The sequence below is a fragment of the Gastrolobium bilobum genome, unplaced genomic scaffold (assembly GCF_033153095.1).
Source record: "Gastrolobium bilobum isolate Gb01-03AN ecotype WA unplaced genomic scaffold, APGP_CSIRO_Gbil_v1 utg16495, whole genome shotgun sequence".
Taxonomy (NCBI): Eukaryota; Viridiplantae; Streptophyta; class Magnoliopsida; order Fabales; family Fabaceae; genus Gastrolobium; species Gastrolobium bilobum.
This window is the reverse complement of record NW_026897958.1, coordinates 95,591-111,700: the sequence shown is the minus strand read 5'-3', so window position 1 is coordinate 111,700 and position 16,110 is coordinate 95,591. Positions and strand designations below refer to the sequence as shown.

Here is a 16,110-nt window from a genome sequence, read left to right as displayed (position 1 = left end):
TCATCATAATGATCTATTTTTGACAATGTTTGTGTCATAGTTTCATGATATCCCTAAAGATACTTTGGTTGCCTATGGTAAGGATGGTGCAATGGATGAATATATTACAGCTTCAGCAACGTGCTTATATTTCCATCCATATTTTCTCTTCTTCTGTCTTGATTATATTAGCTGCATAATCTATGATTATAAGGTAATCAGATAGATCAATAATCTATAGCTGTAGTCTTTCACAATTAGTAAAACTTGTTTTTAGTCTTGGACTTCTTGATATGAGAAAATTTTGAATGGAAGTGCAATTTTGGGTTCTAGGGGCTGTGGTTGTTACATTTATTTCCTACTCTGCACTTTGGATTTAACCTACTTTTGCAGCAGGGTTGTAATGTTATATAGTGTATCAGTTGGTGGTTATGGGCGAAAGAATCAATTCCAGTGGTTTTCATTTGGTTCAATGACGTTTACAAATTACAAGCAGTGAATTCAATTCATTGTCGTTGCCGTATGTTTCATCATCCTTCAAGTCAAGGTATCAGCTGCATATGACATTTTTAGAAGGACAGATAGACAAGCAAAAACAAATATAACAACGAGAACTTTATTCATAGTTACTGTCCTCTTCATCAAATATGATAGCCAATTTCAATTCCACAAAGCTGCTCTTGCATTTTACATTCTAAAGAAGCATTTTTAAGGGTAGAGATAAAAGAAGTGACAAAGAGAGATGTAGATAGACTAAAAATTTCTTAAAAAATTTCTGTTGCATATTTAAATTTAGAACAAAATTTAGGATGCGGTGCGATTTTTTGTAGCGAGGCACTGCAACGTTCATTCGGCGTGGCTCGAGGTGCTATTGTGGTGCAATTAATTACTATGCTCCTAATCTTATAACTATGTTTACAATAATCAAGAGTGATACACGGATATAATTTAGTAATGAGGAGTTTTCTTAAGGAGTTGCTTTTGATAATGGATTGTTGGCATCAATAGTCCACAGGATTGCTTCCATTAAAGCATTAGCAAAATGGGCTTTCACCAGCCATCAAAGAAAGCCTCATTGTTGCTGGTCCCAGTGGCGTTCACTAATCAGTGATAATGAAGTTATAGTTATTAATTCAAGGGATAATAAAGATTTACACGTTGTATAAAGGAAAGGAGAAACCGTCAGAAGCCGCAAAAAGAAGAGATAACCAAAATTATAATTTTTTTCCACTGCTACTACTTCTAAATTTCTTATACCTACTTGACTACATAGGCCTTTTCACTTTCCAAAAAATTTGAACAAGTTGTGCGAAAAATTCTTATGTATTCTAACACGTCTCCATCCATCATGGGATTTTATATATTTATCATATATAATATTTTAAAATTTAATCCTAAAGGATGTATGGTTATGCTGTTCAAGTACTATAATTTTAGTAAACTGGGTGTATTTATCTCTAACTACTTGAGAATTTCTTTCAATTCGGGGTTTGGAGAGAATCATCTGATGTACAGGAAATGACTGCAATGCAGGTTTCTTAGTAAATGTTCGTATTTATATGCTATGCTGTTGGATCAAAATTCTGAGTTTTCTTTTGTTTCTTAGTTCTCACAATTTATGTTGCGGTAATTTTGTGTGCAGGTGCTCATTGTGTAAACCTAAGATAGTAGAGAAGACCCAAAGTGGTAAAAAAAAAATTGTAGTGAAACACAAGAAGCAAAAATCATCAAAGTGAAATTTGCAGTTATATTTCTTCCCCTACCGAGCATCTACATCTGTGATTGTGACTTGGTTCACTGTGTATGATTCTTCTTGCTTAGCTGAAGAGTCAGTATCAGTAGGACTCTTTCCAAGGACAAAACCAGGGTTTTTAGGCTGTGGCATTGATGCAGTTTCACTACCCAACATCAAGACCACAGAAGATATTGTTGGCCTATCTTCTGCTCGTTCTTGGACACATATGAGGCCAACATGTATGCATCTCAAAACTTCCGATGCTGAATAGGAATTAGCAAATGATGAATCTATCAGTTCCAATGCCTTCCCTTCTTTCCAGTGCTTCCATGACTGCAATTCACAATAAATCTCTTGTTAGAAGATGATATTTAAAAAAAAAAAATGATTAACACTCCATTGAATGTAGCTTTTTCTCTTACATTTCCAAGAAGATTTGACTCTTCTGATAAATAAAATCCTCTATTCTTTTTGCCACTTATGATCTCTAGCACCAGAACTCCAAAACTGAAAACATCAGATTTCACTGAAAAGAGCCCGTCCATTGCATATTCAGGTGACATATAGCCACTGCATATATATAAGGATATATAAACAATGAGGTCATCAGGCATGGCATCTTAAAGAATATTAAGGTGTTAGTATGGTACTCACTATGTTCCAACAACTCTCCTTGTATTTGCTTGTGTTTGATCACTGCCGAAAATTCTAGCCATCCCAAAATCTGATATCTTTGGGTTCATTTCTCTATCAAGTAGAACATTGCTTCCCTTGAGATCCCTGTGGATAATTCTAAGCCTGGAATCTTGGTGGAGATAAAGAAGCCCTCTAGCTATTCCACATATAATGTTGAAGCGTATTTGCCAATCTAGTAAGGAGCATTTGGCTTTGTCTGGAATAGTTTTTCAATAGTTCTGATAAATATCAATTATTTAAATATAAATCATAGTCCAGTATCAGCCATATATGTTTGGCACGAAGGCATTTTTAAGTTTGAAGGTGCAGAGCCAGAAAGAAAATAATAACTCACCAAATAAAATAGAGTCTAGGCTGTTATTTTCCATGTATTCGTAGACCAACATCTGCTCATCCTTCTCAACGCAACAACCAAACAGTCGTACAAGATTTCTATGTTGAAGCTTTGCAATTGACTTGACCTCATTCTTGAATTCTTCTATTCCTTGCCCAGAGGTTTTTGATAACCTTTTCACAGCTATCTCTTGACCATCAACTAACCTACCCTGTTATTGCCACATTTACTTGTGTAAGTGTTAAGTGTGTAATAGCTTCTTTTAGATTTTGAGAATATACAATGACAGCAATATAAATAATACTGTACTAAAAACAATGATTAAAAAATTTACCCTATAAACACAGCCAAAACCTCCTTGTCCGAGTTCATTTGCTTCTGAGAAGTTGTTTGTAGCCATTGTTATGGTATTGAAATCAAACAAGGGCAACTCCAGGTCATCCATATTCCTTTCACCTGAGGGATCTCTAAATGTTACCTCAGGATGCTGATTTCTATCAAAAGCTTCTGGTTCAAGGAAAACATTATATGAATCAGAACAAGAAGGAACATATCACATCAGTACCTAATGATGGACTTTAATTTTGTAATACCTTTCTGTATGGTTTTCCATTTCCAAATACTTTGCAATTTTCTCCTCTTCCATAAACAATACATGCTCACTCCCAAAATCACAGTAGCTGTAGTAACTGTAATGCCGACAACCCTACCTACATTATTTTTCTTGTCAGAGCTACCAGCAGATCCTGTGTGATCTTCATCTGAGAGAGATAGAGAGAGAGAGAGAGAAACTTTAATTAGAGATATTTACTTGACATTTGGCCTAGTGTAGAGTTATTACCAATTACAGAACACAATTTGTGGACATTATACTCAATCACATCTATAGCAAATATTTTACTACTTAGTTTAGTCACCAACAACAATACCAAAAGGAAAGTAGGAAACTTAAAACCCAAAAATATGAAGTATAAACTAGTCAATAAGGGAATAAAAACATTAATGAAACTTGCCTACAACATCAGAAGCTGCTAATCTGACATAAAGATCTTGGCCACCAGCAGCAAACTGCCTCATGTCTAAGAGCTCATCAGTCCACATTACACAACCAGTCCCTCCATTAGTAATCTCCACGTTTGCAAAAGCAGTGCAAGAACAATTTTTCATGCACATATCTTCACAATCATTAAGTGTCATGCTCATGTTCACAAAAACTATCGTTGTTTCTGGTAGTTCCACATGCTGCACACGCAGAAACTTGTCCTTCCCACAATCCAGTCCTGTGTTTCTCACACACCCCTCAGAAAAGTCTCTCAAATTCCATTCCACCTGATTTTTTGCATGGAACCCTTGAATACAGCTGCATACCGGGAAAGCACTTGAATCACAGATACCAAATGGACCACACCTAACATATTTGTCACATTCATCATTAGGTGCATACCATAATTTGTTCCAACTTTGGCTGCTTTCTACCCATACATGGCGTTGGATTTCACCTGTCCAGTTCATTGCAAGTCTAGTATGCTTTGAATTATTGACCTTTGAAATGAAGTAGTATACTTCCGTTGCATCGAAAGACATGTTATCTTGAAGAATAAAATTTGAGCTCAGAACTGGTAATGCGCTGAATATCAAACCATTCCATGGCCCACTTCGATATTCCTTGATCTGTTTGTTCCTTAAGAAAAATTCAGGAAGCCCGTGATATTCCATCCTGTAGGAAAAATCTCCACTTGATGGATCATCAAGGCTTTTCCATGATGTTAAACGGTGCTCCATGCCAGTTTCCAGGTTCCTACCTAGCTTCATACCTGGTAACAAAGTATCTGTGGGATAATCAAAGCTCTGCCACAGATAGTTGCTTGTGTTTTTCTCGTTTGCTTCTATTAGAATCAAATTCCCACTATCCAAAATCTGAATAACTGGGTTAGTAGCAGTGGTTTCATTTGATGACCATATGGATTTACCTGTTTGATTGAGAAGAACAAGGTCTCCATTGTCTCCAATCTTGAGAGTTCCATTGGAATTTTCAAGTGGGGTGTCTCTGTTTGCAACCCAAACCACTATTCTCTCAGGAATGTCCTTGTACCATATACCCAAGTACCATCTAGAGGTGCTTGGTCTAAAGAAGCCAAACTCAAACACTTGATTGGGAGATACAAGGGTTTGGTTAATTTCAAGAGATTGGATTGCAGTTAAGGTATTCACAGATGTTACAATATTGGAAAAGAAACTGAATAAAGTGAAGCTCCAAAAGAAGTAGATATGGAGGTTAATAGAACCTCTCATGTTGCAGTGCTAAGGCAAGAATTGTTCCTCAAAGCAGATGAAGAATTAGATTAGGCTTCTTAATGACCAAGTTTTTTTATATATTTAGGTTGACTCGCCTGAAATTTTCCTAGTTCTACAAGTCTTTGTTATTTTTCTTTTCTTTTTAATTTCATGAAAGTTAAAATGACTCCTTTTGAATTTAGTGTGTTTTTGAAGAATTAATTTATTAAACGTTAAGCAACTAGGTTTTGTTTAGTGTTAAATTTTTTAGATAATTTGTATTAAGTTATGTGTCTAATTTTCATTTATATTAAATTTTTTTATCAAATGTTAACAAATGAAATGTAATCGTAGACTATTGACTACTAAAACTCGCCGAACTCTTTGGGTTGGCTATGTATCAGTAAGCATTATACATCTCATTTAAACAAGAAATCCATACCTGGAGCTTGTTTTGCAATTTTTTTTTTCTAGCTAAAAACTACTTTTGGCAATCTGATTTTCCCATATTCGGTATAAGGAAATGCAAAATATTCTTTTATAGAAAATTATACTTCCAGAATTCTAATTTTCACACACTTCTCTCAATCTAGAATACCATTGATTGCAAATATATGTGTGAATTATGCTCTTTTCAATTTTTTTGGCTGCAGCAAAGTAGAGGATTCTGTTTGTGTTCCCGGTGCATGTTTATTCATGCAAAAGAAAAATAATGAAGGTGTCACATTTCCAGTAATATATAATTATTAAACTTTAGCCAATAACATACCAAACAGTTTTTTAGTCACATTTCTAATAAATTTATTTTCCAATCATATTTCTAAGAATTATAATTTTCAGGAATAATTTTTTTTTTCTTATACCAAATGCCTCCTGAGAATAAAGTTAGAAGTTATTTAATGATTATATAACATTTTTAACTTAAAAGTTATTCATTTAAAAAAAATATATATTTCAAAAAAAGTTAATACAACTTAAACAAAAAAAAAAAACTTTTAGCAGGAGCTTTTGGTGTTTGATTTTTTTCTACATTATAAAAAAAAAAACTCATTTGTTATATAAACTTTTATAAAAATTTATTTGACTTAACTTCTACTTACAAGAAAAAAAAAAAAGGAAAAAAAAAATCTCAATTCAAAGTCATCTACGCAGTGCCTGACTGCCAGTGATGGTGTCAAGAGACAATTTAATAAAAAGGGTTTAATAATAAATATTTTCTTATGTTATAGGATGCATGAGAGAAAAAAATAAAGATAAATTAAATATGAATCTCACATTATACATTATAAAAGAAAAAAAAATTAATTGACACAAAAAATAAATTTGTGTAGAAAACAATTGTGCTCTCCTACGGCAGTAGAGCATCATTTCCGTAATAATAATGCCAAATTGTGCCGTTAATGAAGGAAATAATAGTTCATTTTTAACACTAATCTTTCTTTTCTTTTCTTTTTTGTTTAGGTGGCTCGGGACCAGATTCTAGAAGGCACGAGGAGAAACTGGGTCGAATGCTGACCATGATAGCAATTTTGTCAATTAATTTACTTAATGTTCGAGGACCATTGGGACTTCTACATTATATATTATTTCCAATTGGACGGATGATGAGTCATTAGAACATGGATACCTTCTTATAGAAATTTCAAGGACGTGTATACTGTAGATAAATCATCCTTTTCCAATGTGTTCCCCAACACGTCAATCTCTGAACTTGTTATCATAGGAAAGCGAATGGGTGGAACTAGCAGATTGAGATCTAACCAACGGAGATATGAAATATTCAGACATCCTTGATTCCTTGTAAGCCAGTGCCCAGGAAGGGGAACACTGATCAAAATATCACTCTTTATTAAGGTTTTTATCTAAATGTCATGCGAACAGTGTTATTTCCTAATCTGTTACGGGGGGGCAAGTTCGCTATCTTCGGTTTGCTGACGTGTCACATTTATAGTGAATAACAAGTACCAAATTAAAAATAAAAAAATAATAAAAATTAGGAGTTTGCTACATTGGGTAGCGAACTTGGTTAAAATCAAGTTTGTTACCCCGTGTAGCGAACTTGATGTCCACTAAAAACGTGACACGTCAGCAAACAGAGTTCGCTACACCGGGTAGCGAACTTACCCCTATGGCAGATTGAAAAATAACATTGTTCACGTGCCATTTAGGTAAAAAACTTGATGAAGAGTAACATTTTGGTGAAGTATTGCGTAAGATGAATTTGTTCTTTAAATATGTTTTGATCAAATGCTTCCATTGATTTGTTATCCACCTTTCATGTGGTGAACTGAAACAGCGGAGGGTGGAACAAATTGAATTAAAATATAGAAAAAGAGTTTACTTCAGGAACTTAATATAATAACCCTAACAAGAAAAATAAATAATCAAAAATTGTTTTGATAATAAAAATGGTAAATTGAATTAAGAATATAATTTTATGAATTTTGATTTTTTTTTGGAAAAAAATATAAATAGTAAATTTTATCCTTAATTCAATTTTACGAATTTTGAATTTTTTTTGGAAAAAAATATAAATAGTAAATTTTATCGGATAAAATTTTACTGTATAATTTTATCGAAAAACTCAAAAAATAAAATTATTATTATAAAAAATTAAATATACATTAAACAAGTCATTTACAAATTACAACCATGAAAATAATTATTAGAATTATTTAGGATCAAATTATAACTTTTGTAAAATTTAAAGACCAAATTGTAATTATATAAAAATTGACCTAAATTCAATTGTGATGTACTATTATAATTCTTTACAAAATTTATTATCATGGAAATAAAATTATTTAAATTGGATTAAGTAAGAAAAATTAAGTTTTTTTTAGTAAAAAATTAAGATTTTAATGAGTGTAAACCTAAGAATTAATAGCAATTTTCATAAGTTAGTAGGTAAAAGTCAATATAAATATTTTAAAAACCTCACTGTTCACTCTCCTCTTCCCTCTCCCCTGTGGAAAACAGCGACCTCTCTCTCTCTCTCACACACACACACACAAATTTTTGCTTCTTGATTTGGGCACTTTCAAGCCAAGTGACCTTCACCAAACTTGTAGCCCTTGACCTCATGAACAAAACCTATAAGATAGTTCACTTGGGAAGCTCTTGGGAAGGAGATTTCAGCCCTCTAAACCCGCGGGTACTGTTCATGCGAAATTAAGGAGAGTGTATTTTGATGGTTTCAAGCTTAGAGATGGAAGCTTAGGTGCCTAGGAACTCATTTAAGGTATGAAATCCTATTTTAATTGCTTGAATACTTGTGGATGAACTTCGGGTTTTCATGAAAAAATTTATATGAGATGTTAGTAGTAGAGTTTGATTTGGACACGGCTAATTTGAGAAAATATGCTTATGAGATAAAATGATTGGTGAAAAGTGGTTTAAATAATCATTTTGGTATCTTTCATATTTGGACCGAAAATAACATATTGAAATGTGAAGTATTGATATGGAAAATTTATAAATGGTTGTATGCTTTGATGTTGTAAGATGTCTATTGATGTTTGAGGTGTGGAATGAACCATAAACTAGTGTTGAAAGTAAGAAAGTTTGGTAAACCCTATGAACTTCACCCTATGTATTTTGACCCTCACTTGAAAACGTGTGTTGGAATTGTGATTTGAATTATTTAAATGATGGTGAACATATCCTAGATGTTACTGGGATTACTGGATTTATTTGGTTAGTTGTTGAATATGTAAAAGTGTGAAAATGGCTTAAAACACCATGTAGGCAATGTGTGTGGGAAAAGAGGTGAGGAAGTGTGTTTAATTAGATAATGTTCATGATGTGTGACTTGTGAGCCTAGTTAAGGTGTTTAGACTCATTAATTAGTCATTGGAAAACATGAAAACCCTATGACCCTTGTATGTGTGCTTCGGCCTTCAAAGGGAAGAATTGAGATATGGTTGTGTTTTAGGGTTATTTGAATGATAAGTATGACAACTAGGCTAGCTTTGAGTAATTAAACTTGCTAATGAGATATTTGAATCGTTGGAATCCTTAATGGACCTTTAGGTCACCAAGTTGACAATAACTTGTGGAACAAGTGAAGTGTATAACTTGGCATAGAGACTAGTTCTTGGTCCTTGAGTGAATTGGTATCAAATGACTTAGTTTGTAACATTGAGGGCATGTGAGTGTGTGGTACCCTTAAGGGGTATGGTTCGGCCATATGGGCCATTTAGGATCGGAAGCTTAATTAATTGTTAAGAAATATCTAGGAGGTACTCTTGTACCATTCTTAGGGTAAGTGAGTGTGTGGAACCAAGTGGTTGCTTGTCCAACAAGAAATCACATTATAGGGTCCTATTTGTTAAGTTATGGAATAATTAGCAATGGCTTATTGTTTGGCATATAATTGGCATAATAATATGTGAAGTAAGGGTGTGACAAAGATGAAATGGAATTTAACCAATTGGAATGTCATATATGTTAATTAAGGAATCATTATAGTGTTGATGTCTTGTATGTAATGCTTGACATATGACCTATATAATGACAAGTTGGTTTTGATTCTTACCCTAGGTTTGTGCCTATAGATATTGTGTTGGAGGATCAAGCATTGGAGGGAGGTACTTAGCTTTCTTGCGTTACAACTAAGCAATTTGTGTAATCTTCAAGAGGTAAGCTTATGTTTAAGAAACTTTCTCCTTCCTTGTATGTTCCACCATGGTCCAATGGGGCTATGGTATGGATGATTGTGTGATTTAATGTTAGATACCTAGTATAAATGCATTCATGTAGACAAATATGTAAGATGATGTGTTTGCTTTGTGGTTCATAACCAATGAACAATGTCATGTATACGCTTTCATTGAGGGACTCAAGCCTATGAGAGTATATCATGCGGAGGGACTCAAGCCTCAATGCATGAGATCCTTAGGGACTCAAGCCTTCGGATTATCATGTGGGATCTTTCAGGGGGACCCAAGCCCTCATAAGGTTCTGTTAAGACTTCCACTAGAGGACTCAAGCTCTTGGAAGTCTTATGTGAATATGATATGTATATGATGTTATACTATGCTTTGTATCTAACCCTTCATGCAGCAAGTGGGCTTATGGGTGGAGACTGCTCCATAAACCCTGAGCTTATTGAGATAGTTTATCTCCCCTCATTTGAGGACATGTTTCGGGTGTACCGACAGTTGGAGAGCCCTCTAGGGCTGAGGAGCCTGCCCAGGGCTAGAGGAGCAGATGGATTTAATATTATAGTCTTTCTTTTTGGAGACTGTAGTTTATTCTTTTGGGGTCATGATGTATGACCAATCATTTTGTATATGGCTTGTATCTTTTGAGAGATTTATTCATACTTGATGTATGTACATTTGACATCTCAGGCATATATGTATGTATTTATTTAGTTAGATGCGTAGATGATAAGATGCGTAGTGGCACGGAGCCAATAGTGATTGAGCCCATGGATGGGTCCTATGTCCTTGTAGGGACTATCTGTATATGTATAAATTGTGCCGGACTTTTCTGATGGGCAGGATATGATTACTGTGTGGGGTTTAATTTCCTAGTTTGTCCAGTTTAGAGAGGAGATGTCTATTTGACTCTGTCAGGGTTGGTACTTGTTCTCATACCCTGATGGTCATTGACCATTGCTTATGGTTAGGGATTGAGAAGTTAATAAGAAGAACTATGTATTGGTATGGAACGGTACAACAAGATTAAGTATGGAAAAATACATCAGGAAAAAAAAAGAAAAACAAATTGTTCATTAAGTCACATAGGTTAACGGTAGAATTTAAAAGTAAGACTTTTGCTTATGCATTTAAATTACGTTGTGCTTTAGTACCATATGTATATTTACTAACCAGCTCGAGACGAGGATGTTATACTGATAGGAATCGGATCAGAGAAAAACAAAAATAGAAAAGAAGAACAACGATTTTGGCCCAGAAAGAACACTTTCTGGATTTTCTATATTATATGGAAAGGAAATTACAATCCAAAAATGAAAGAAGAACAACAACAACAGATAATCAACTCCATTACAAGGCAAATTCTACTATTGACTACAGTTACGATAAAAGAGGAAAATTAAGCTCAACACATTCGAGAGGTGTTGATCTCTCCCAATATCCAAAAGGATCCCAATAGTTCCCATAGATTCCAGATACCAAGACTTTCCCTTCATACTCCTATTTATACTATGAATTTCCAGCCAATGTCCAAGCCCCTAACTGTTTTCTGTTTAGCTTTCTCTAGAATATTCTTTGTTAACAAACTTGCTGACTCAGCATGATTCTCCAGCCCACTTATTTCTCTTGCTTGAAAGGTGGGGTCATATCATATACATAATGTATATATATTGTTTGGTCTGAACATGAAGCCTTTGGGTGGCTAGTTGAAGATGGTTAATCTCTTGCAGGATATCATTCTCAGCTATGAAGTACAACTTACGCGCATGCTCAAACACGTTGGTGTTGCTGTAGACATGGTATATTCAATCTGCTGTACTAGCTACTTGCAAGTAATTCACGATAGGATATTATAATTATATCATTGTTTCCCTTTTTTTAATGTGTTATATGTATGTTGTCTGCCATATTTATTGATAATTAAGCCATGTTAATCGTTAATGACATTGCTTTTGCATGCACTTATTGAGCATGTGAGCTTTCATTAGGATTGTTTTGTCTTTCATTCCAAGCTTTCCGGAGTATTGAGAGTACAGGACTACTGAGATGCATAACAAATTACTGAATATAAGCATTAGCACTTTTGAGATGCATAATAAAGATTCTCAATTTGGAACTAACCTTGTGTATTTATATACATTTCAATATCAATGGTTAGTACAATTCAAAATCAATAAAAATATAAAATTTGATACTTAAATGTATGTGCCTGATTATGCCAGACTAAATTACCTACCTGCCATCTACCACTGTAACTGTGACTTGATTAACTGAAGAAGAATGAGTTTCACTGGGACTCCTTCCAAGGACGAAACCAGGGTGTTTAGGCTGTGGCATTGATGCAGTTTCGCTATTCAACATCAAGACCACAGAAGACATTGTTGGCCTATCTTCTGCTCGTTCTTGGACACATATGAGGCCAACATGTATGCATCTTAGAACTTCAGATACTGAATATGAATCAGCAAATGATGATTCTATGAGTTCCAATGCACTCCCTTCTTTCCAGAGTCTCCATGCCTATCACAATGCACAATAAAATTTCCATTAGTGTTAATAAATGATCACCATTCTAGTAAACTTAGCTTTTTCACTTACATATCCAAGAAGATTTAGGTCATCTGAGGAATAAAATCCTCTGTTCTTCTTGCCACTTATGATCTCTAGAACTAGAACCCCGAAACTAAAAACATCAGATTTCACTGAAAAGAATCCACCCATTGCGTATTCAGGTGACATGTAGCCACTGCATATCAGAAGGATATATTAATAATGAGGTCATTGTGCATGGTATTTTAAGCAAAATTTAGAGGTTAAGATAGTACTACTCACTATGTTCCAACAACTCTCTTTGTATTCGCTTGAGTTTGATCACTCTCAAAAATTCTAGCAATCCCAAAATCTGAAATCTTTGGATTCATTTCTCTATCGAGAAGAATATTGCTTGCCTTGAGATCCCTATGGATAATTTTAAGTCTGGAGTCATGATGGAGATAAAGAAGCCCTTTGGCTATGCCACATATAATGTAGAAGCGCATTGGCCAGTGTAGCAAGGAACTCTTTGATTTGTCTGGAAAATGTTTTTGATTCGTTATCATAAATTCAACAATTTGAATCCAATTTTTTTAACAACAATCAGCCAGACTTTGGAAAGGAGCATTGATAAGTTGGAAGGTGCATACTGCATAATGTTAAAATAACTCACCAAATAAAACAGAATCTAGGCTGTTATTTTCCATGTACTCATAGATCAACATCTTCTCATCCTTCTCAGTGCAGCAACCTAACAGTCTTACAAGATTTCGATGTTGAAGCTTTGCAATTGATCTGACCTCATTCTTGAATTCTTGACTTCCTTGTCCAGAGCTTGTCGATAACCTTTTCACAGCAATTTCTTGGCCATCAGCCAACCTACCCTGCGGTTGCCACATTTAGTTGTGTCAGTGTTAGGTGTTAATGGGTGCTTTGTGACAGATTCAATGATAGTAGTATTTTGAATAAAAAGAAATTTACCCTGTAAACACTTCCAAAGCCTCCTTCTCCAAGCTTATTCGCTGAAGAGAAGAAGTTTGTGGCCATTGTTATGGTATTAAAATCAACCAATGGCAACTCCAGGTCATCCATGTTCCTTTCATCTGAATGTTCTATGTTATTTGAAAAAATTGCCACAGGTGATAGCGTTGTCTGGCCTCTATCAAAATTAACTGGTTTAGAGAGAACAATTAAAACATTATATGAAGCAGCAAGGATCACCTAATTTAGAGAATAAGGAGAGAAGAACACATTAAGTAGCATGGTAAGGAAAATTTAGTATCCACATTTGATGATGGTCATTAATAGTGTATTACCATTCTGTTCCGTGTTCCCTTGTGATATACTATGCAATTTCCTCTTCTTCCACAAAATGAATATACTCACTCCCAAAATTACGATAGCTACAGTAACTACAAGGCCTGCAATCTTTCCTACATTCTTTTTCTTGCCAGACCCACCAACAAATCCTGTCCCGCTGTCATCTGATAAGAAAAAGAGCTTTTAGTATAGACATTTGCATTAAATTTGACCTAAGTGTAGGTTTCTTCCTAATCAAACGTATATATCTTAGCCAAGTATTGAATACAATTTGCTGACATTAAGATATCAAGCAAGGTAGCTATACCTTCAATCAAACGAAATCACTTCAGGATTAGCCGAAGTTCTTACCCCTTAATCTAGTAGCAAAAAACAATGCTGAGTAGAAAACTAAAACCCATAAATAAGAAAACTAGTCTTTAAGGGAATAATAAAACATGAAAGAAACTTGCCTACATCAGAAGCTGCTAATCTGACGAATAGATCTTGGCCACTTTCAGAAAATTGCCTCACGTCCAAGAGAGTATCATTCCACATCACGCAACCAGTCCCACCATTAGTAACCTCTGCATTAGCATAGGCAGTGCAAGAACAATCTTTCAGGCACATATTTTTACATTCTGATATTGTCATGTTCTTATCCAGAAACACCGATGTTGTATCTGGCAACTGCACGTTCATCTTGTGCAAAAACTTGTCATTCCCACATTCCAATTTTGTCTTCCTGGCACACCCATCAGAAAAATTTCTCAAATCCCATTGCTGCTGATTCTTGATATTGAACCCTTCAATACACTTGCATACAGGGAAAGCATTTGAGTCACATATACCAAATGGACCACAAGCTCCATAATGATCACAATCGCCAGCAGGTGCAAACCATACTTTGCTCCAACTTTGACTACTTTCTATCCATGCATAGCGTTGAATTTGACCCGTCCAATTCACAACAAGTCTGGATAAACGAGATTGATTAAGCGTTGAAGGGATGTAATACACCTCATGTTCATTAGCAACAACTCTATCATTAAGAACAGCAATTGTGTTTAGTATTGGTACTCCACCAAACACCTCACCATTCCATGGTCCAGTTCGAAAGACCCTTTCCTTTTTGTTCCATAAGAAAACCTCAGGGATCCCATGGTATTCTAGACTGAAATAAGCATCTCCACTTGATGGATCATCTTGGCTTTTCCATGATGTTATACGGTGCTCCACGCCAGTGTCAAGGTTCCAACCTAGCTTCATGCCTGGTAACAAAGTATCTGTTGGATAATCAAAGCTCTGCCATAGATAGTTGTTGGTATTTTTCTCGTTTGCTTCTATGAGAATCAAATTCCCACTATCCAAAAGCCTAAGAACTGGGTTTGTGGCAGTGGTTTGATTCGATGACCATATGGAGTAACCTGTTTGATTAAGAAGAACCAGGTTTCCTCTGTCTCCAATCTTGAGAGTTACTTTGGAATTTTCAAGTGGGGTGTCTCTGTTTGCCACCCAAACCACTATTTTATCAGGAATATCCTTGTACCATGTACCTAAGTACCATCTGGAACTGCTTTCATTAAAGAATCCAAACTCAAACACCTCCTCGGGAGACACAAGGGTTTGGTTAATTCCAAGAGATTGGGTTGCAGTTAAGGTATCAACGGAGAGTACAGTAATGAAAAAGAATGCGAGAAAAGCGAAGGTAAAAAAAAAGAATATATGGAAGATTGTAGAACCTCTCATGTTGCAGTGGTAAGACAAGAGTTGTTCCTCAAATCGGATGGAGCCATGGAGGACCATTAGACTTCTTCATATCCCAGATATTATTTTGATTGGTGTTTTAAGTTTTCAATAATGTGAAGAAGGTTCTTAACTTATTTTGACTTCTGATTATTTGTACAGCTAATCCATGTCTTGGGGTTGGCTATGTAGTTGCAAACATTAAGGGAAAGTCAACTATGCATGAACAAGGGCAAATAGAATTATAGAACAAGAAGGTAATGATTATGCTAAAATTATTTTTGCACAGTTAATGCAATATTAAAAAATAAATAAAATAGTGCTTCCAACCAAATTAATCGGATGAACTGGTTATATATATACACGCTGTATTTGTGATAGGTAGGGCAGATTCTAGTTCTAGATGGCATTCGAAAAAAACATAGTTCAGAGTTGACCAATCATATTACGCATTTTGGTTCCAACGGAATTTTCAAGTAACACAAGATAGTCCACATAGGCGGCGTCTGGTTACACATAAATTAATCCAAACACAAAAAAAATAAATGAAAAATAAATATATTATAAACAACATATTCAAACATATATATCATTTTATTGGATAATTTACACAAGAACTTTTCAAATCTTTTTTGTTTCTTCAATGGTGTTATGGTAAGCCCGACTTTTGAACTTACACAAATTATAAAATCCTCTCACTGATATCCCACACTTAGTTAGGATTACGTAAACCTCATGCTTCAAATTAAAAACAACCAATTAAACCTTTAAAACATGTAAACTTATAAGAATAAAATCCTCATTTACTATTATATTCAAAAGTTAAGGGATTTGTATACATTATATTTACA

The 16,110-nt window shown here is 34.7% G+C and overlaps 2 protein-coding genes and 1 long non-coding RNA gene across 7 annotated transcripts; 1 reads left to right on the top strand and 2 right to left on the bottom strand.

The window, feature by feature from the left end:
- Positions 1 to 1,470: 1,470 nt before the first annotated feature.
- Positions 1,471 to 5,056, bottom strand: LOC133311713 (receptor-like serine/threonine-protein kinase SD1-8). 3 transcript variants are annotated; one of them, XM_061512807.1, is made up of 7 exons: positions 3,758 to 5,056; positions 3,310 to 3,505; positions 3,079 to 3,238; positions 2,745 to 2,955; positions 2,369 to 2,606; positions 2,137 to 2,284; positions 1,471 to 2,047 (listed from the first exon to the last, which is right to left on the bottom strand). In XM_061512807.1, the coding sequence occupies exons 1-7, from the start codon at positions 5,034 to 5,036 to the stop codon at positions 1,739 to 1,741; spliced, it is 2,541 nt and encodes an 846-aa protein (XP_061368791.1). In that variant the 5' UTR covers positions 5,037 to 5,056; the 3' UTR covers positions 1,471 to 1,738. The 3 variants fall into 3 exon arrangements, with proteins under 3 accessions (XP_061368791.1, XP_061368790.1, XP_061368792.1); XM_061512806.1 differs by having other exon boundaries at positions 3,079 to 3,251; positions 3,338 to 3,505; XM_061512808.1 differs by having other exon boundaries at positions 3,310 to 3,499.
- Positions 5,057 to 7,978: 2,922 nt separating this feature from the next.
- LOC133311719 (uncharacterized) lies at positions 7,979 to 11,664 on the top strand. Its single transcript, XR_009751584.1, has 3 exons — positions 7,979 to 8,259; positions 9,561 to 9,658; positions 11,413 to 11,664. It is a non-coding gene; the product is annotated as an uncharacterized LOC133311719 (long non-coding RNA).
- Positions 11,665 to 11,740: 76 nt separating this feature from the next.
- Positions 11,741 to 15,338, bottom strand: LOC133311710 (receptor-like serine/threonine-protein kinase SD1-8). Of its 3 annotated transcripts, none has more exons than XM_061512800.1 (7): positions 13,972 to 15,338; positions 13,531 to 13,635; positions 13,196 to 13,386; positions 12,888 to 13,098; positions 12,515 to 12,752; positions 12,281 to 12,428; positions 11,741 to 12,202 (listed from the first exon to the last, which is right to left on the bottom strand). In XM_061512800.1, the coding sequence occupies exons 1-7, from the start codon at positions 15,317 to 15,319 to the stop codon at positions 11,915 to 11,917; spliced, it is 2,529 nt and encodes an 842-aa protein (XP_061368784.1). In that variant the 5' UTR covers positions 15,320 to 15,338; the 3' UTR covers positions 11,741 to 11,914. The 3 variants fall into 3 exon arrangements, with proteins under 3 accessions (XP_061368784.1, XP_061368783.1, XP_061368785.1); XM_061512799.1 differs by having other exon boundaries at positions 13,531 to 13,698; positions 13,987 to 15,338; XM_061512801.1 differs by having other exon boundaries at positions 13,531 to 13,698; positions 13,842 to 13,982.
- Positions 15,339 to 16,110: the final 772 nt, after the last annotated feature.